The sequence below is a fragment of the Centroberyx gerrardi genome, chromosome 2, assembly GCF_048128805.1.
Source record: "Centroberyx gerrardi isolate f3 chromosome 2, fCenGer3.hap1.cur.20231027, whole genome shotgun sequence".
Taxonomy (NCBI): domain Eukaryota; kingdom Metazoa; phylum Chordata; class Actinopteri; order Beryciformes; family Berycidae; genus Centroberyx; species Centroberyx gerrardi.
The window spans coordinates 35,965,632-35,987,519 of NC_135998.1; the positions used below are offsets into that span (position 1 = coordinate 35,965,632).

Here is a 21,888-nt window from a genome sequence, read left to right on the forward strand (position 1 = left end):
CTCCTCGCGCAGTGAGTCGGAGCAAATCCTATTGTGATGCTAAACTGATTTCGGAAGAGAGAGAGAGAGAGAGAGAGAGAGAGAGAGAGAGAGAGAGAGAGAGAGAGAGACCAGCCATCGGAGGTGAAAGTCTGGATTTAGTTTCAGCAGCGTCTTGGACCGACCTTGATGTTTTATCACTTCCAGTTTCTAGTAAAGTTTTCTTGTATTTATTTCTTTTCTCTAGTTTCTCTCCCACTTGTCGCGTGCAGCCGCCGCTCTGCAGGCTGGAGGAATGCACTTTGCAGGAAATGCGGCTTTGGGCTTGGACACGTTTTTTTTTTTTTTTTTTTTTTAACAAGGAAATAAATGAATGAAGGAAATGCACTTGTGGACCCAGCTGTCCTCCTGGCTCCGCTTCACCCAGCTGATCAGAAAACCGTGAGAAATCTTTACTTTTCCCCCCCGCAAGTTTCAACCCGCCGGTCCGGTCCGCCTGTCGCCGATGGACTGAGCCGTGAAGCCCCGGAGTGAGCGCTCTCTGGCCGGGCATGGAGAGCAGCGGCGGCCGGGCGGGGCTGCAGGCGGGCGGCTGGGTGCTGGTGGAGGCCCGGCTGCAGGGCGGAGCACCGTGGGGCTTCACCCTGCAAGGCGGCCTGGAGCACGGAGAGCCGCTCATCATCTCCAAGGTAGGCTGAGCCCGGATAAAAAGCTCTTTTAGTTTTCCTGTAGGGCCGCGCAGTGTGCTGTGGTATCACGGGAATATTCCTATAGTATTACTATAGGGAATTAAAGTGCGTCTATGGTAGGCTACTCAGTAGTGAGTTTATAGTGACTTCATCGTACTTTTACGGTAGCTTTACCTCCTATGGTATCTCTATAATATCTCTATTATATTCCTATAATCCTCCTATTATGTTAGGGACTTGCAGAGTGAGTTGTAGGGTTGTTCCTACTATGGTAGCCTACTATAACATCCCTATAATATTCCTATAATATTACTATGGGGAATTAAAGTGTGTCTATGGTACTTAATACTAGTGAGTTTATAGTGACTTCATCGTATTTTATGGTAGCAGCTTTACCTCCTATGGTATCTCTATAATATCCCTATTATATTCCTATAATCCTCCTATTATGTTACTATAGGGAGTTGCAGAGTGAGTTTTATGGTAGTTTGTCCTACTATGGTATCACTATTATCCCTATAATATTCCTATAATATTACTATAGGGACTTGGGACTATGGTACCCAATAGTGAGTTTATAGTGACGTCACCGTACTTTATAGTACTTTTACCTCCTATGGTATCACTATAATATTCCTATAAGGCTGTATAGTGTGCTTTCTTCTCCTACAACATCACTATATTATTCATATAATGTTATTATAGGGACGTGTGGGACGGGAGTGTTTGTGGTACTCAGTAGTGACTTCATCATACTTAATGGTATTTTTACCTACTATGGTATCACTATAATCTTCCTATAATATACTATGGGTACTCAGTAGTGAGTTTATAGTAACCTCATCGTGCTTTATGGTATTTTTTTGCTTCCTGTGGTATCAGTATAATATTCTATACTGTTATTAAAGGGACTTGGTGCATCTGAGGTACCTTATCTTACTTTTCTATCTCCACTGGCGTGATATTCCCACTGGGATTTATAGTGTTTTTGTGGTAGTGTTTATAGTGACCTTATGGTACTTTATGGTATTTTTACCCCCATGGTATCATTATAATATTCCTATAGGGACTTATAGTCTTCTTAAGGTATTTAACAATGACTTTTACTAGATGGTATTTGTTTTTTATCTTCTGTAGTATCACTATAATATTCCTATAATATCCCTATAGTGACTTATAGTGTCTGTGGTTTCCAACTATCCTAAGTAATACTAAGTAATCAAACAGTAAATTTGGTTTAATGTCAGACTGTCAGTGCTTCAGTCAGTATGAATCACTGTTTACAAAGATAGATATCTTGTTTTTGAAGGAAATTCTTCACCTCTATGTAGCCTGGGTTATGAAAGTGTACTATGGAAAATTATATAGAAAAGTGGACTCAAAAAATAGGATTACAATGAAAATAGCTGCTTGCATGCGTTCAATATGTGTTAATTTATTGCATTTATATTTGGAGTTTTTGTATTTTTCTAAATGTGTGGACTGTAGTGTTCTCTGATTTTTTGTCTGTCTGAGGTAGATGAGGATAGGGTAAAGAAAAGAAGCTTTTCTGAAAATACAGTTGGTTTAATTTACACTGGTGGTTGTTTGGCTCATGATGAGGATGGAGTTTATAGTTTATCCTCCTTTTTTAAACACTGCTCACCATTTCTCTCTATCCGTCTCTTCTTTATCTCTCATCTCTCGGGTTATACAGCAGATATGTGGAATACCGACCTGAATCCATTTAAAAGATTAACAAAAACACACAAGGCTTTGATTTGGCTCACGCCTCACATGGGACGATCCCCTTTTTATTCGCCTATTCAAATCTCCTGGCAGTTGGTTTGCCTATCCAGGCTTGGCTCAGACATTTGAAACCGTGAAACAATCCTTTTCACCTTTCCTCCCTGGTCGTTTGGTCTTTATTTCACTTCTCTGTCGCCCAAAGAGAAATATTTGTTCCATCTATCGTCAGGCTGCTGTGACCTCTGACCTTTGACCTTCTTACTATTGTAAGGTTGGTGATCTAGGAATTGAATCTTATTCTACTGTTACGTTTATTGTAAATCGCTCTGATCACTCTGTTTTATTTGCAGGAATAGCGTTTACTCTCCTTTTGAAATTTTATGGCCTAAATTCATATTTCACATCATACTAAGAAGCCTCAAACTCATGGAAGTCATACAAAAATAGTGTCTTTTAGGGTAAAAAGTTATGCTTTTTACCCTAAAAGACACTATTTAATTAATGTTTTCTCTGAAAATGTAATTGATTTTTGTTTGTATTGGTGGTTGTGACGCCTTATGATGATCACCGACTGGAGGTCACAGCCTGTTTTATTTAACACTACGTCACTGGCTGGTTGTAATGTTGGATAGGAGCTGAAGCTCATTCCACCGCTCCACTCATTCTCAGTCAGTCTGGATCTAAGAGTCAGATAAATGACTAAAATGTAAAAAATCCCCTCGCAGAAGTGTTTTAAATACCATAGCAACCAAACCTGAGTCTGGTCTTCCCGTAATGTCGTAAAATGAGCATGATGTCTTCAAATGGAAATATGTCGCAGTGTACAAGTGGGAGAAATGTGTTTCCCCGGCAGGAAAGGATCAGGTGACGACCGGTGGAGGAGCGTAATCTTCACATAATTCAGAACATGTCGTGTGTTTTAGAGTTCGTCTGTTGGAAGTCTGCTGGTTAGCTTGTGGAAGAACAGCATGAGGCCGGTGAACCCACATGAACACATGAAAAACTGTAATCTATAAGAGTCTATTTTAGCAATTTTATGACAGCAATTTCAGTTTGCCTTTCACAGTCTTTAAAATAAGAAAATGTTATCTGAGTAAAAATTGTAGCTAATTGTAGTCAGAGGGACGGGAATTAACGTTTTAGTCACGCTAATGCCTTGGACTTAGTTACCAGTCTTGCTAGCTAGCTAGGCTAGGTAGGCTAACACTAGGTAAAGCAGCAGCTGTGGAAACAAATCAGTGATGCTTGTTGTGTGTTGCTAAGCAACAAAAGCAGTAGATGTGTTGTGTGTGTTAGCAATCATTCAGATGTTTCTTTCTCTAAAGTTGAGTCAGGTTTCTTGACTCTTTACTCTGATAGCAGCCTTATCTGGAAAGCTATAGCTAGCTAAAATGACTCAGCAGAGATAAAATGATCTGAACAGACTGTTCTGGATCAATCTTTGTGATTGATTGAAGCTATTCATCATCGCATATTTTTTTTTAATGATAATTGCTTTTTTTTATGCTCCTTGATGTGCAACACTTTTTGGAAGTGTATGAAATTATTACTTTGCCGTTTTTCCTGCCTTATTGACCTTTTTCACAAACATGGCTGACGGCAGATATAAAATGATCTGAGCAGACTGTTCTGGATCAATCTTTGTGATTGATTGAAGCTATCCATAGTCATCTTCTTTTTTCTGATTCATTTTGGAAGTGTATAAAAGGATTTGTTCTCTGCTGTTTTTCCTGCCTCACTGGAGCAGTTACATGGTGTTCTTCCAACATATAGCACCAAAAAACGATTTCTAGATTTCCATCAGACATCAAGGAGAGGAAGAGGTGGATTCGTTGAGTGTGTCAAGTGCATGATGGGAAATGAAGTGTTTGTGGTTGAACTGGCGTCAGATTCTGAGAGTGGGAACAGATCCATAACCCTGTGACATATTGGCTGCACACACACTGCCAGAATCTGGTAGTGACGGCCGAGTTTATGGATGATGTGGTGTGGGACAGGGGTGAAATGACTAGACTGTCGCTGTTGCTCCACTCCTCGATCTCACGATGGCTGTAAATAATGTCTGTAACCATAGTAACGTTTACTTCAGACCAACATGGCGTCAGTTTATCCATAAGATCTTAATGAACCGCCACAGACGGCAGCATCGTTTTCTCTTTTTCCACCGGAGGAACTCGATGCTTTTAAGCGACGCAGCATTTGGCTCCGAGACCTCAGAGCTGGAGGAGCGACGGCAGCGTTGAGGAAACCGTCTCACAGCACTTAACCTCCGTCTCTTTCAAATTAACGATGATAATGTTCTGGTTCACACTGCTCAGACTGACTGAACCCGCTCTCATATTCAGTAGGCAGTAGCTACGAACTGAACAGGATTAAAGTCGAGATGAAACGGCATTTCGAGAGTATCTGACTTCCGTATCGTGACGTATTTCCGAGTGAAACAGGAAAGACAGGCGGGACGTAACGTTGGGAGGAATTTGATTTGAACGTTGAAAAGTGGGCGTGTCATAACACCCGAAGACACACCGAAGTACCGTGCTGTTGCTAGCTAGCTAACTAATGAATCTTAGCTCTGTGCGCTAAAAGTTGAAGATTGATTGATGGGTGGATGTCATGATATTATTGGTTGAAATTAGTTACGGGCATGCTTACATAAGCACATGGCATATTTTGTTTTACAGGAAGAAAACATGATTGAATTTTGAAATAAGAATACTATGAAATTGATTTTTGGTTATTTTTTTGGCATATATTGTTAAATAGGTGCACAGTATGACCGGGGATGTGATCTAAAAGGGTTAAAAAGGCATTTTTCATTTCATCTCGACTTTAAGCTCCAATGAGGACTGACAAGCGTCCAGAATGGTTATGTAGTTTGCTTGTGTTTATGTAGCCTAATTCATGCTGTTTAGAGTATTAAAGGTCCCACATGGTGTAAAGCAGGACTCCCTCTCCTCTGTGATGATAAAGGAGTTGGATGTGTATCTAAACATGGTGAAAGCATCAAAACTAAATCCACACAATCCATATTAGAAAAGCGAGCCTCTAAACGAGCCGTTTGGACTTCCGTAACTTTGTGGCGTCACAAAGGTTCGCTCATTATCATTTCTGTAAGAAATAATAGACTAACAAAGTGTTTTTTTCAAAGCGGTCGAGCGGTCGTCATCGTTTATTAACCGGAGAGTTTTCCCTACCTGTAGCCGCCGGGCCGCGGCGTCTCACGTTTCGCTCTCGAAACGGTTAGCCAATCGGAACGGAGGGTCGTTAATATTAATGAGCCTTAAAGACACGGCGACAGAAACGGCCTGTTCTTGGTAAGGCTCAGAGAGATGCTGGAAAATGAACGTGGAGAAAATGGACTGAGAGTGTTTTTGGTTCATGACACCACACACACAGCTCTGAATGGACTATAAAATAAAACGCCGGACAGCGGAGAGTACGGGAGCTTTAACGTCTGACGCTGACTTCACCTCCCTGTAAGAAAAACAACCCGATAATCTCTCTCTGTCTCTCCGTAGCGCTCTGTCCTCATTTTTATTAAAATGTAAATAAGCGTTAGGTTCGGCCGGCCTGCTGTGTGCAGGTTGTTCTGGGATGGAGGCCAGACGGCTGCAAATAGGACAAGAATGTGAAATATGTGTTTTCTAGTTTCTTTGACACACAGACGCTTGTTGTTGTTTTTTTTTTAATTGTTTTTCGAGCGCAGTTAGCCGACTGCTGAAGGGTTTCCTGAGTTTTGTCTGTCTTTAACCCAACAACCCTCCCTCATGCCTCTCTTCCTGTCTGTCTCTCTGCCTGTCTGTCTGTCTCTCTGCCTGTCTGTCTCTCTCTCTGTCTGTCTCTCTCTCTGTCTGTCTGACACTAATGACTCTTTCTCTCTGTCGCTCTCTCTTTATGTCTCCTGTCTCTCTTTGTCTTTTCTCAGTAATGCTCCTTTCTTTCTGTCTACTTTCTTTCTCACGCCCTTATTTCTCTCTCTCTCTGCCTGCCTGTCTCTCTCTCTCTCTCTTCATCTTACTGTATGTATCCTCTCATGCCTCCTGTCTCTCTCTCTGTCTGTCTCTCTCTCCCTGTCTTTCTGACACTGCCTCTCTCTTTCTATCTTCCTCTCTCTCATGCCCGTCTCTCTCTCTCTTAGTCTCCTGTCTCTCTTTGTCTCTCTATATATCTCCCACTAATGCATCTCTCTCTGCCTGTCTCTCTGATACACCTGTCTGCCTCTCCGATACACCTGTCTGTCTCTCTGATACACCTGTCTGCCTCTCTTTCTGCCTGCCTGTCTCTCCGATACACCTGTCTGCCTCTCTTTCTGCCTGTCTGTCTCTCCGATACACCTGTCTGCCTCTCTTTCTGCCTGTCTGTCTCTCCGATACACCTGTCTGCCTCTCTTTCTGCCTGTCTGTCTCTCCGATACACCTGTCTGCCTCTCTTTCTGCCTGTCTGTCTCTCCGATACACCTGTCTGCCTCTCTTTCTGCCCGTCTGTCTCTCCGATACACCTGTCTGTCTCTCTTTCTGCCCGTCTGTCTCTCTGTGGATGCTGAAGCTTCTTTCCCCTCATGTTGAAAACCAGAATTAAACCAGAAGTTTCAAACAAACAAATCCAGTTTCCCCTCCATAGTGGACTCAAACAAATCCAGTTTTCCCTCCATAGTGGACTCAAACAAATCCAGTTTTCCCTCCATAGTGGACTCAAACAAATCCAGTTTTCCCCTCCATAGTGGACTTTTCCTTTCCATTACGACACAGCCGTCCGGTGGACTTGGTGTGGATTTAGACCCATCCCGTCAGGATCCGATCCCTCCTGTAATCCAGCTGGTCCGGAGGCTCAGGGTGAGGGTTTCCATTAATCCAGGCAGTTCAGTTCAGGTTAAACAGGCGGATTAAAGTGTGTGTCTTAATCTGCAGGTCTCATGATTGGCATCATCTGGTGGTGACACTGCCAGTGTGTGTGTGTGTGTGTGTGTGTGTGTGTGTGTGTGTGTGAGAGAAGGTTAGAGGTTCAAAACTGTGTTGTTGTGTTACATCATGTTGTGATATGTTGTTAGTTTTTAAATCGGTTAGTAGTTCGTTTTTAAAATTAGAATGTTGTTACTTTTATTTTTCTTGATTATCGTTTTCACAGAGGAAAAAAATAATTAAAAAGTAGAAGAAAAGTCGAAATCCCGCAGCAGGTCATGCAGACAACATGCTGCTAATTTAAATCACAATCACAATCAGATTTATTTTCGCCAGGTTCATTTTCACATACTGGGAATTTGACTTGGTGAGGTTGGTGCAGTGCAATATAAAGACATTAGACAGACAAATAAGCAGCAACCAAGCTTTACAATAGAATTTAAATTTAAATATCAAATGTCAGAGACAAAGAAGTAAAGAAAGAAGAGATTCCTGAAAATATATACAGCATGTACAATACAATAAGTGAGGCATTTTACAAGGGCTCAGTATTACAGTTTTTCTCGATGGCTTACACACTATAACTGGGCCTGTTAACTAGGGATGCACCGATGCCACTTTTTCAATGCCGATACCGATTACGAGTATGAAAGTTTAAGTATCGGCCGATACCGAGTACCGATCCGATCCGTTACTTTTACTGAACAGTGCAGGCTTACTTCCTTAGTTTGGGGTCAATGGACAAAATTATTGAGATAAAATCCTTGTTTTTCCCTCTGTTTGAGAAATACAGGCTTCTATGTGCCATAAATGCATAAAATCAAGACAGTTTGCTTTTATTTCTTACATGTTACTCATGGCTTTCGGTATCAGATTTTAGTCTTGGGTAAAATCTCTGATACCGATATTCCATTTTAGCCTGGTATCATCCCTACTATTAACTAAACATCCCAAACCATGATGCCATCTACCAGAAGACAGACCCACTTCCCAAAATTATAAACACTATTCCCCTGTTTCCACACATGATTCATGATTTGTTGAACTTTTTGTGAAAAACTCCACACACACAAATCCCTTCATATATCACCGGCTGCACCGTGCGCTCATTTAGAAAGCACCGGCATTCAATATCATTAACTCAAGTCATCACAGCTTGAACCCAATTAACACACACTTCCCCAGGTGCAAACACTAAGAGTCAAAATTGTTCACACACCAATCAGAAGCTCAGGATAGACAGATCAAAGGGCCGTGGGTCAGTTCACTTGTTGTGTGATGTGATGCTGATGAGACTCTGGCCTGACCCAGACCAGAGACGGGATGCTGAGGCAGAATAAATGTGATTTCTTTCTTTATGTACAAACTGTTTGTTTTTTTCCATTGGTTTATATCGGTAAATACATGGAAATTATTTTACTGTATTCTACGTTCTTTATCAGTTGCATATTTTTGCAGTACATTTACTTTTTCACTCAATTTCAGTTTATTTTACTACAGTACATTGAGGAATTAAACATGTTGAAAATGTATACATGTGTTGTGTGTTTATATTGTGTTCATCATGTAAAGAGGTTGTTCTGGGGGAAAACCATAAGCTCCATTATTCATTGCAGTAACAGGTTTTTACGGTAGTGTTGTGAATTGATCTCACCAGTGTGTAAAGGCTGTTTTGTAGTGTGTGTGTGTTTGATATTTTGTGTGATGTCTGAAGGCAAAGTTTGGTTTAGATGTAAGATTACATGGTTTTGAGTGGAGAGTTTGGAGTTTGTGAAGATGAGTGTGCAGTTATGCATTTGTGTTTAGAGTTTGGGGAAATGGAGCATCATTTAAAGAAATGTGTCTTGGCAATCAAAAAAAACTGTAAGTTGCATTTAGTGTTTGACCAAAGTACCAAATATGAACGAACGCAATCAAAGTGTGCAGGATCTGAATGTGATCGGCTTACTGTTGTGAAAACAGAGCAACAGTGTTGCATTGCATTTTAACCCTGATGACATCACAGCCGGCAGCACAAGCCACTTGTTCATGAAGCGGGTCATACTTTGTTTTTGTCTTGTTATTATTTTATTTGGCAAATACTCGTTCGTGATAATTGAAATAATTCATCAAGTAAATGGTTGGTTGGTGATTGGTCCGCGCGTCACCGCCTCATCAGAGAGAAAACAGGTGAAGCAGCTGAGCTTCAGTCTGCAGCTCACACTCGACACGCTGCTGGTTCACACTCACGTGTTCTGTCACTCTGTAGACACGCTGCTGGTTCACACTCACGTGTTCTGTAGCTCTGTAGACACGCTGCTGGTTCACACTCACGTGTTCTGTAGCTCTGTAGACACGCTGCTGGTTCACACTCACATGTTCTGTCACTCTGTAGACACGCTGCTGGTTCACACTCACGTGTTCTGTCACTCTGTAGACACGCTGCTGGTTCACACTCACGTGTTCTGTAGCTCTGTAGACACGCTGCTGGTTCACACTCACGTGTTCTGTAGCTCTGTAGACACGCTGCTGGTTCACACTCACGTGTTCTGTAGCTCTGTAGACACGCTGCTGGTTCACACTCTTGTGTTCTGTCGCTCTGTAGACACGCTGCTGGTTCACACTCACGTGTTCTGTCGCTCTGTAGACACGCTGCTGGTTCACACTCACGTGTTCTGTAGCTCTGTAGACACGCTGCTGGTTCACACTCACATGTTCTGTCGCTCTGTAGACACGCCGCTGGTTCACACTCACATGTTCTGTAGCTCTGTAGACACGCCGCTGGTTCACACTCACGTGTTCTGTAGCTCTGTAGACACGCCGCTGGTTCACACTCACGTGTTCTGTAGCTCTGTAGACACGCCGCTGGTTCACACTCACGTGTTCTGTAGCTCTGTAGACACGCCGCTGGTTCACACTCACGTGTTCTGTAGCTCTGTAGACACGCCGCTGGTTCACACTCACGTGTTCTGTAGCTCTGTAGACACGCCGCTGGTTCACACTCACGTGTTCTGTAGCTCTGTAGACACGCCGCTGGTTCACACTCACGTGTTCTGTAGCTCTGTAGACACGCTGCTGGTTCACACTCACATGTTCTGTAGCTCTGTAACATAACTGTCGCTCTCTGAGGTAAGTCACACAGTAAAGTAACCAACTTTAACAAGTAGCTTTCCCCAGTGCTGTTGTGTTGTGTTGTGTGTTGTGTTGTGTGTTGTGTTGTGTGTTGTGTTGTGTTGTGTTGTGTTGTGTGTTGTGTTGTGTTGTGTGTTGTGTTGTGTGTTATGTTGTGTGTTATGTTGTGTGTTGTGTTGTGTGTTATGTTGTGTGTTGTGTTGTGTGTTATGTTGTGTGTTGTGTTGTGTGTTATGTTGTGTGTTATGTTGTGTGTTGTGTTGTGTGTTGTGTTGTGTGTTATGTTGTGTGTTATGTTGTGTGTTGTGTTGTGTGTTATGTTGTGTGTTGTGTTGTGATGTTATGTTGTGATGTTGTGTGTTGTGTTGTGTGTTGTGTTGTGTGTTGTGTTGTGTGTTATGTTGTGTGTTGTGTTGTGTGTTATGTTGTGTGTTATGTTGTGTGTTGTGTTGTGTGTTATGTTGTGTGTTGTGTTGTGATGTGATGTTGTGTGTTATGTTGTGTGTTATGTTGTGTGTTATGTTGTGTGTTATTTTGTGTGTTATGTTGTGTGTTATGTTGTGTGTTATGTTGTGTGTTATGTTGTGTATTATGTTGTGTGTTATGTTGTGTGTTATGTTGTGTGTTATGTTGTGTGTTATGTTGTGTGTTATTTTGTGTGTTATGTTGTGTGTTATGTTGTGTGTTATGTTGTGTGTTATTTTGTGTGTTATTTTGTGTATTATGTTGTGTGTTATGTTGTGTGTTATGTTGTGTGTTATGTTGTGTGTTATGTTGTGTATTATGTTGTGTGTTATGTTGTGTGTTATGTTATGTTGTGTGTTGTGTTGTGTGTTATGTTGTGTGTTATGTTGTGTGTTGTGTTGTGTGTTATGTTGTGTGTTATGTTGTGTGTTATGTTGTGTGTTGTGTTGTGTGTTATGTTGTGTGTTATGTTGTGTGTTGTGTTGTGTGTTGTGTTGTGTGTTATGTTGTGTGTTGTGTTGTGTGTGATGTTGTGTGTTATGTTGTGTGTTATGTTGTGTGATATGTTGTGTGTTATGTTGTGTTAAACGTGTCAGTTGAACATTAGAAGAGGCTCCTGGTTGAAGCCAGTCAGAAGGACATGCAGACACAGTATTTCATCTGCTCAGTAGTAGCAGTACTCTAATACTCTACTGCAGTACCCGGAGTAGAGTATTAGAGTACTGTAATACTCTACTGCAGTACCCGGAGTAGAGTATTAGAGTACTGTAATACTCTACTGCAGTACCCGGAGTAGAGTATTAGAGTACTGTAATACTCTACTGCAGTACCTGCAGTGTCTCAGGATGGTTCACATCTCACGCTCTTTATTGATTAGGAGAGGTTTGTTATTTTAGTCACGCTATCGTGGGCTGAGCCTTTCTGTTTGGATATCTCCGTCTGCAGGATAATGAATTTCAGCTGGAATACCAAAGTCAGGGAGAACACCACACACACACACACACACACACACTCATACAGAGTCAGTGAGTGGTTCTGCCGGCCTTATTTGGGTATATTTATTCCTGAAAAATGCCTTGCAGCCGGAGGCAGGCCGACGCTCCAGGCAGCTCCGTCCTGCAGAGCCAGAGAATAGTTTACATTTTAACACAGTTTCCCTTTCTCAGCACTGGAGGGACGATGTTCCCCCGCACATTACTGTCTACTGTGGGACAACACACATTCATGTTACTTTGCCGTCTGAATATGATGAGAGCATCAGCTGTCCCACTGAGCACTAGGTGTATTTTCACACTTCAGCTCTCATAAAGCCCAGGATCTGCCTGGCTATGTATTTAGACCAAGCGGTAAATACATTATTACATATTCAAAATGCATTAACAGCTGTAAATATCAAATATGCACCAGACAAGTCCACATGTAGAAGATAATGCTTTATTTTTGTCACAGTCTAAGACGGAGACGTTACTAAACTTTCACTTTTAAAGCCTGTGGAGCCTCATTTGAAGCGTCTTTAAATGGCTTGTCAACGTAAAATCAGTGGTTGATGTTGTTTTGTGTTATTTTTAACGAATGTTTTGTTGAAAGAAAATCAGAAATGTGTGTGTGTGTGTTGTCCCATTGATGTGTGTTGTATCAGCCAACTCGGTCGTCTACAACATGCAAACGAAACGAAAACCATGTAGCTGCAAAAGGAGGAATGTGTATTTTCTCATTGACACTCATGTACTTTTTGAAAATGAAACTGTATTTTTAACAGGTTTCAAGGCCCAGGGGTCACGAAACTCACCCAGCACATAAATGACCGTGGAGACTTTAAATTCAAGGAAGAAAACCTGTAAAGTTTGAGTGCAGTTTGGGGCGAAACACATGATGTTTTTGTTGGAAAGTCACACATGGCATGTTCCAGAGTACACACACAGACGAGAGTCAAACGGCCTGCAAATAATCCTCAGCAGTTGTTTTAATCTCCATGGAGTCCCAGTTGGGTGGGGTACATCATATCAGGACAGGTCAGACAGCGCCAGATACGTTGTCAATCACAGCAAAGTATATTAAAATGTCTTTCAACTATTCTCTCTCTCTGGTACTCATTATATTGCCCTACATGGTGAACCTCCTCTCCATGTTACCAAACAAGCAGCGCGAGGAACGCAGAGCGCTGAACCAGCTTGCTGCTTTAAAGGAATACAGGGAGTGTTTTGAGGCTGCTCATTGGTCAGTTTAGCTGTTAGGTGATGAGATCATAGACTCCAGAATCATCCATGTGTCCCCGGGAGATCACTGGCTCTGGTGCTCCATGCTAACACTTTAGCATACACTATGTTGAGTGATTGTAGCTCCATGCTAACACTTTAGCATACACTATGTTGAGTGATTGTAGCTCCATGCTAACACTTTAGCATACACTATGTTGAGTGATTGTAGCTCCATGCTAACACTTTAGCATACACTGTGTTGAGTGATTGTAGCTCCATGCTAACACTTTAGCATACACTGTGTTGAGTGATTGTAGCTCCATGCTAACACTTTAGCATACACTGTGTTGAGTGATTGTAGCTCCATGCTAACACTTTAGCATACACTGTGTTGAGTGATTGTAGCTCCATGCTAACACTTTAGCATACACTGTGTTGAGTGATTGTAGCTCCATGCTAACACTTTAGCATACACTGTGTTGAGTGATAGTAGCTCCATGCTAACACTTTAGCATAAACTATGTTGAGTGATAGTAGCTCCATGCTAACACTTAAGCATACACTATGTTGAGTGATTGTAGGTCCATGCTAATACTTTAGCATACACTATGTTGGCAGCTAAATTTTTCCATTATTTCCTTTATTTCTTTTCCAACCCATAAACACTTGGAGGTGGAGTTAGTTTGAACCCCTGAAACTTCCATGTGTCATTGTCCTCTTTGGCTCGTATTGAGAGTTGAGATAAACACGAAGTGGGAATGAATCTGTAGTTCTGGTCGGTATTCAGGCTTCATGGTTGTCTGTGCTCTGAAGCTCTTGCTAGGCGCGTCTCTAACAGCTCGGCCTGCTGGGAGAGTTAACCCCATAGAGAGCTGCACAGCGGTCACCATGTGTTTTAGATTACACTTGTCTTCAATACACAGTCTAAACACAACTGCTTCTTTTCATTTAGCCAAACTGATATTGATTTCAACATAGGAAACCTCTCAGGCCTCAAGCCATCTCCAAATTATAGCGCTTGATTTTGAAATGAAATAAAATAAAAACACAGATTAGCCTATTGTACGGCAATGCAATGATGCAAGTCCATATAACATGCTAATCAATAAAAGGCTATCATATAAATGGAAATGTGGGACAGCTGTTAGGTCTGTTTGATCTACGCTACATTTTTCTCTTTATGCAGATAGAATTTACAATTTCTCAAAATTCTCAAAATGTGAGCGGCCCGCTGAGCGCCAATCTGCAAAAACTTACTAATGTCAGAGACCTGGCAACCCAGTGGGCAGGTGGAGAGAGAGGAGATTTAAAGGGACAGATAACTAAAATATGCAAAAGTTTTTTTAGTCATTGTTTAGGCCCCGCCCACAAGCTCCAGGCAGAGGGAACGCCCAGCAGCTCTGAACTGGATCACTAGAGAAAATGCAGCAGCCAAAAACTCCATTTTATTACAGTTACTGAATGTTAGGAAGCTCAGATGTTGAACATGGATGATGAACACAGAACTGATGATGAACACTGAAGAAGAAAACTAACATTTATAAGATAAGATAAGATAAGATATCACTGATAACTGAGTTCCCTTTTTAAATATTCTGCCCTGCTTCGCCCCAACTCAGAGCCAGAACACGAGGGTCTGGACCTGGCCTCCTGTAGTCCTGTAGGTTTGTCTGGCTGAAGGACGAAGACGAAGACGAAGACGAAGACGAAGACAAACTGTCAGCGCAAAACATTTTGGATCAGAATCACTTTATCCAGTCTGGTGACGCTGCTGCAGAGACATGCTGACGACCAACACAGTTTTTGATTGAGCTTATCTTGCAGAGTACGAGACACTAAGGCAATGTGACCTTAAACACACACACACACACACACACACACACGCACACACACACACACACACACACACACACACACACCGTGATAAACAGGCAGACACATACAGGCATTCTGATATCGTTGTGCACACTGACAGGCTGTTAAGAGACATCATTGGCAGCACAGATAAGGCAGGAGGGTCATGCTGATGTGTGTGTGTGTGTGTGCGCGTGTGTGTGTGAGAGAGAGAGAGAGAGAGAGAGAGACAGAAGGAGGGTCAGTTGAATCATCAGCACAATGGGGGAGTGATGAGAGTCAGAGAGACTTCTGGGAAATGTGTGTGCGAGTGTGTGTGTGTGTGTGTGTGTGTGCTGTCATGCTTGTGTAGTTTATTGGAGGAAGTGTAAGTGTTTCCTCTCCACACTTCACAGAACTCACTCACACACACGCAATTAGATTAGAGAGCAGAGATTGAGACAGAGACACAGTTAGAAACATGAAGATGGAAAAAATAGACACATGGAATAGAGATAAGCTCAAACCCTGCTCTCTCTCTCTCTCTCTCTCAGAGAGAGAGAGAGAGAGAGAGAGAGAGAGACCTTTTAAAGACTTACTGTATTACTTTTTAAGGGATTATCTTCCACCTGATCCACCTGCTCAGTCTGTTTTATGGAAACATCCAGGCGCTCCTGATGTTTTAAACACTTTTCATACTAAGTGCATCGATGCTCTTCTTGTCCCTTTGTGGAAGCTTTCTGAATACTGTAGAAACCACACCGGACGCCATGTTGGAAGACCAGAACCCCGAGGTTATAGAGGCTGGTGAACCTATGAACACTGTAAAACACTGTAAAACACTGTAAAACACTGTAAACACTGTAAACACTGTAAAACACTGTAAACACTGTAAAACACTGTAAAACACTGTAAACACTGTAAAACACTGTAAAACACTGTAAACACTGTAAACACTGTAAAACACTGTAAAACACTGTAAACACTGTAAACACTGTAAAACACTGTAAACACTGTAAACACTGTAAAACACTGTAAAACACTGTAAACACTGTAAAACACTGTAAAACACTGTAAACACTGTATAAACACTGTAAACACTGTAAAAACACTAAAACACTGTAAACACTGTAAAACACTGTAAACACTGTAAAAACACTGTAAAACACTGTAAACACTGTAAACACTAAAACACTGTAAACACTGTAAAAACACTGTAAACACTGTAAACACTCTAAAACACTGTAAACACTCTAAAACACTGTAAACACTGTAAACACTGTAAAACACTGTAAAACACTGTAAACACTGTAAAACACTGTAAACACTGTAAAACACTGTAAACACTGTAAACACTGTAAACACTCTAAAACACTGTAAACACTCTAAAACACTGTAAACACTGTAAACACTGTAAAACACTGTAAAACACTGTAAACACTGTAAAACACTGTAAACACTCTAAAACACTAAACACTGTAAACACTGTAAAACACTGTAAACACTGTAAACACTGTAAAACACTGTAAAACACTGTAAACACTGTAAAACACTGTAAACACTGTAAAACACTGTAAACACTGTAAACACTGTAAACACTCTAAAACACTGTAAACACTCTAAAACACTGTAAACACTGTAAACACTGTAAAACACTGTAAAACACTGTAAACACTGTAAAACACTGTAAACACTCTAAAACACTAAACACTGTAAACACTGTAAAACACTGTAAACACTGTAAACACTGTAAAACACTGTAAACACTGTAAAACATGTAAAACTTAATGAGGTTCAGCTTTACCTTTCACACTCTGAAATAAAGAAGCGTTATATTAGTGTTAACAAAAAATAGCAATTGTAGTCAAAGTTTAGGGAAGTAACATTACTCATGCTAATGCTAGCATGCTAATGACTTAGTGACCAATCTTGCTAGCTAGCTAGGCTAGGTAACGCTAGGTAAAGCAGTAGCTGTGTAAACAAATCAGTGGTGCTTGTTTTTGCGTTGCTAAGCAACAAAAGCAGTAGATGGTGTTGTATGTCAGCGGTCATTCAGACTTTACTGTCTCTAAAGTGAGTCAGAGGTTCTGGCAGCAGATGGTGGAAGGAGGGAAAGGAAGATGGAGAAATCACTTCTAACATGTTGATCCTCTTCAGGGAGGGGGAGGGGGGGCGGGAAGCAACGGGGCTGATGGGAAATGTAGTCTTAATGTGGAGAAACACTAGAACTAACAATACTACTGGAGTGAGATAGAGGAGAACAACATGGACTCTCTGGTTTACAGTCAGGAGACCAAGAGAGAAACATTCATGTGATGTTTACAGATCCTCCATGTAGACATATCTTGCATCTCCATCTCCCATCTGTGTTTATGGTCCTAATATTTTATATACTAAGTGTTTGTGTCTGTGTGTGTGTGTGTGTGTGCAGGTAGAGGAGGGCGGTAAGGCGGGCAGCTTGGAGCGCCCCCTGCTGGTGGGAGATGAGATCATCATCATCAACGACGTGGAGCTGACCGGCTACAGACAGGAGGCCATTTCTCTGGTCAAAGGATCATATAAGACTCTGCAGCTCACTGTACGCAGGTACGAACACTGTGTGTGTGTGTGTGTGTGTGTGTGAGAGAGAGAGAGAGAGAGGAGAATGTCTCTAGTTGATTGTTAATGAACAGGGAATTTTGCAGTGAGGGAAACAGTTTGTACATTATTCTCTGTTGTATATCCTGGTTCATAGTCCAAAACAGAGCTAGTCATCTGGAACCGACACACACACACACACACACACACACACACACACACACACACAAAGGGAGAGAGGCAACTAATTAGCTGTTATTTTCTTATTATTACATTACTGTTGCTGTCATACTGATCACATGCATTATATAGTCGTTCATATCATATTCAAATATGAATTTCCTCCCAAAGTTCAAGTCCTCTCTCCTCCTAACTAGCTGCTGGTCCAGAGGCTTTACAGTCACTAAATCTCTAATCAATCACATTTGATTCCATGATGGAGGAACATTGTAGAATTGTCTGTTAGTTAATAAAGTGTAAATCTGTACCAACCAGGGCTGCGTTTTCCAAAAGCATCGTAAACCTAAGATGTTCGTAAAGTACATCGTAAGAAGCATCTTAAAGGTCCCATATGGTGTAAAACAGGATTTCCAGAATTATAAAGGAGTTGGATGGTCTATCTAAACATGGTGAAAGTATCAAAACTAAATCCACACAATCCATATTAGAAAAGCGAGCCTCTAAACGAGCCGTTTGGACTTCCGTAACTTTGTGGCGTCACAAAGGTTCGCTCATTATCATTTCTGTAAGAAATAATAGACTAACAAAGTGTTTTTTTCAAAGCGGTCGAGCGGTCGTCATCGTTTATTACCGGAGAGTTTTCCCTACCTGTAGCCGCCGGGCCGCGGCGTCTCACGTTTCACTCTCGAAAACGGTTAGCCAATCGGAACGGAGGGGTCGTGAATATTAATGAGCCTTAAAGACACGGCGACAGAAACGGCCTGTTCTTGGTAAGGCTCAGAGAGATGCTGGAAAATGAACGTGGAGAAATGGATTGAGAGTGTTTTTGGTTCATGACACCACACACACAGCTTTGAATGGACCTCAAGACTCAAAATAAAACACCGGACAGTGGAGAATATGGGACCTTTTAAGGTTACGGTGGGTTTCCCAAAAGCTTCTTAACTAACGATGCTCTTAAAAACCCGTCGTAGATTAAGAGTGCTCCTGACTCGTAGAACGCTCTGGACTGTAGAAGTGAGGAAGAAAAAGAGTGTGTGTGTGTGTGTGTGTGTGGTGGGGGCTGCTTAAAAGAAACTTTGAATAACTTGGCGACATGCTTAATATAACAATAGAGTGAGAACACCTGAGTCCCTGTCATAACCTGTCATAGTAACCACCTAAGCAGCACAGGATGTCATTTAGTGTCTTTTCAAGGTTATGACAAAAGGCCTATTTGAGTGGAAATGAATGCGTTACAGTAAGCCTACAATCAACCATGAACAACTAAGCATTTCAAAACTGGACAGCGCGACTAACTGTACATTTGTACTGGAATGTGCATTCCTCCTCTGCGCTGTGATTATCAGCTGCACAACGCAGGGTGAAGCGTAAAGAAATTGAACACAGCCAAAGATGCACTTAAGGTACGACACTCTTACCTTAAGTGCTGTTTTGGGCAACGCATGTAAAAATCTACGAACCTTCTTAAAATCACTCGTAGGAAACCTTTGTAACCACTAAGAGCGATTGGTATTGGGAAACGCAGCCCAGGCTAGAAGCAGAGAGCAGCTGAGTCAGCTTGTTGTGGTGTGGCTGTAGATCCATTCAGTAACGTTCTCAGTAAAAGTGAATAGTGTGATAAGGTGGATTTGGTTACTGTGACACAGTAAACTGTCTTGTCTTTAGCCCTAGTCTCTACTCCAAAACACTCTGAGTTGTAGCTTGAGAAGAGTCAGCTCAGTTAACCTGAACAAACTGTTAGCTAGCTAACTAGCCGGCAAACACACTGATGTTAATGTGAACACGCTAACGCTAGCTGCTACTAGATACGTTAGCTAGTGTGCTAATCAGATGTGTTAACAACAAGACAGTGATGTTAGCTGACCAGATACTATGGTTAGCTAGCTAACAAGCTGACATTATCTAAACACTAAATCAATCAGAGGATCAGTGATGAAATGATCAGTTCAGACAGAAACAGACAGAAATTAACCGTCTGTTCAGTTCTGTTGAGATGACAGAAACACAGTCAGCTGTTCACAGAGCTGAAGACCTCCAAGATGGCCGCTGGAGGGTGCGCTACAGTATGTCACCTTAGAGCCCGACTGGATGCACTTTGTAGGCTTGGAAACACTCTGCCTTGATTTTGAGAAGCCTGCACAGGCAGAAGCGTTGGAAGCTCCTTTTGCTGTTGCTAGGCAACTGAAAAGCCAATCACTTGCTAAGTGGAAGAAGGCGCGTCCCGCTGCTGGAAGCCGCCCGGTCTGATCTGATGGAGCCTCAGCTCTCTGTCGGCTGCTTGATGGATTGCCGGGTAGAAAGTGAAGTATGTGTTTGGGGTGTGACCGCAGCCAGGCTGCTGCTGCTACTGCAGCTTTTATTCAGGGGAAGACGCATGAGGTGTGACACAATACAGGACTTTAGACTTAACACACACACACACACACACACACACACACACACACACACACAAGCAAGGGCATTGTGGGAAGGCGTGGTGTGAGAACTTTCCTCCAGACGAGCAGAGAGCAGAGTGTGTTTTGGTCTGATCGCTTCCTGCAGGGATCAGATGGGAAACAGCAAGAAGTCAACTGATCTGAGGTCTGTTTCATACAAGTAGATAACTATTCTACTGTATTCTATTGTGGTATATACTCTGGCTGGGAGGGAGAAGAGTAGATAAGTGTTTTATTATATTCTACTGTGATAGTTTGCACACAGAGGGCCGCAGTAGTAAGTGACTTAAGTGATTCTATTCTGTTTTATTTTGTTCTATTCTCGTCTGTTGAAATAGTATGCACTCTGAGAGGGCTGCAATGGTAAATGAGCTATTCTATTCTAAGCTATTCTATTCCATTCTATTCCCCATTCTATTCCATTCTGCTGAGACAGTTCACACTCTGAGAGGGTTTTAATTTGAACAGTGAACCTTTGGGACTCTGGTTTACATGTTGTAGGCATGTGCTGCAACTTTATTCACCTTTGGACTGCAATATCTCGCTAATGGACTCATTTTCCCATGAGCATCGGCGGCCAGGACAGGACAGGACAGGACAGGACAGGACAGGACAGGACAGGACAGGTCAGGACAGGACAGGACAGGTCAGGACAGGACAGGACAGGGCAGGACAGGACAGGACAGGCTGTTCAGAGAGTCCTCACAGAGGGAAACCTGACAGACTCACGGCCTTGTTGTTAGTGAGAGACTTTTGACCCGGAGCGTGAACGGACAAACGCTCCGGATGCAACTCTCACTGCAGCCGGTTGGATGTTCCTGTTGTTTCTCAGGTGGAGAGGTGAAGCGTCGACATGTAAAGCACCGGCTTGTGCACTTTTCCAACATATTTTATGGTGACATAAATACTATAACCTGGTCGCTCTGTTCTATAAGACTGATGGGCTTTACTGACGTCAGTGTGCAGACTGGAGGGAGGTGACAGCGTTTAGAAAGGACCTGAGCTATCTATCTATCTGTCTGTCTATCTATCTATCTATCTATCTATCTATCTATCTATCTAGCGTTGTCTTTCTGACTCGTCTTGTGTGTTTCCAGAGTCTCATCAGGCTGGTTACAGTAGTGAAGCTGTCTGCAGACTGAGTGTTTTAAAGCAGAGCAGCTGGACCAGCAGACTCACAGCTGTGTTCACTGCTTGGTCCAAACCATGAGCGTCAATATTTACCTTCACCATGTTGCTGGACATCAGGTCAATTCCTGTTGCTTAGCAATTGAATGACGCTGCCTACCCTAGTTTGAGTGACATATCAGGCAGCCAATAAAACCTCATCTCTGTTTCCAGAGCGTCACCCTCCAGCCGGGTGGAGCTTGGCAGGGGGAGCGCTCCGTGTCAGACAGAGGCTCGGTGTGTTCTACTGGCTCTAAATAAAGTTGTGTGCATGTTTTATCTATTCACACACTTTTTATGCAAATGTAGCGCATGTTTTATATGTCGTGTGCACACCAGAGCAGGTGTGTGCGAGTTTGAATTGGAGCGGCGTCCTGGAGGCTCAGCGGTCTGAGGCGCGCACCATGTGACCATGATGTCATGGGTTCACATCCAACACAGTGGTTCCTGTCCCTCTACTTCCACCTGTCAAATAAAGGCAAAAATGCACAAAAAAATACTCAAATACAAAAAAAATTTGAATTGGTGGATCAGCGGTCGAATAAAAAAAAAAAGAGCCTCAGTCTCCAACACACTGACATGAGTTAGTCTGTTTGATAAATGATAAACCATTGAAAATAAGGGG

At 42.2% G+C, this 21,888-nt stretch overlaps 1 protein-coding gene across 1 annotated transcript; it reads left to right on the top strand.

Moving 5' to 3' along the window:
• Positions 1 to 530: 530 nt before the first annotated feature.
• On the top strand, positions 531 to 21,657 carry LOC139920157 (protein Shroom2-like). Its single transcript, XM_078286275.1, has 3 exons — positions 531 to 668; positions 17,333 to 17,487; positions 21,603 to 21,657. Exons 1-3 carry the CDS (start codon positions 531 to 533, stop codon positions 21,655 to 21,657), a joined length of 348 nt encoding a protein of 115 aa, XP_078142401.1.
• The last annotated feature ends 231 nt before the right edge of the window (positions 21,658 to 21,888 follow it).

Excerpts from the sequence above, each read along its gene's own strand:
- LOC139920157 (XM_078286275.1), top strand. The coding sequence starts at position 531 with ATGGAGAGCAGCGGCGGCCGGGCGGGGCTGCAGGCGGGCGGCTGGGTG. Across the intron at positions 669-17,332 it reads AGCCGCTCATCATCTCCAAG|GTAGAGGAGGGCGGTAAGGC; the intron begins GTAGGCTGAGCC and ends GTGTGTGTGCAG. Across the intron at positions 17,488-21,602 it reads CTGCAGCTCACTGTACGCAG|AGCAGGTGTGTGCGAGTTTG; the intron begins GTACGAACACTG and ends TGTGCACACCAG.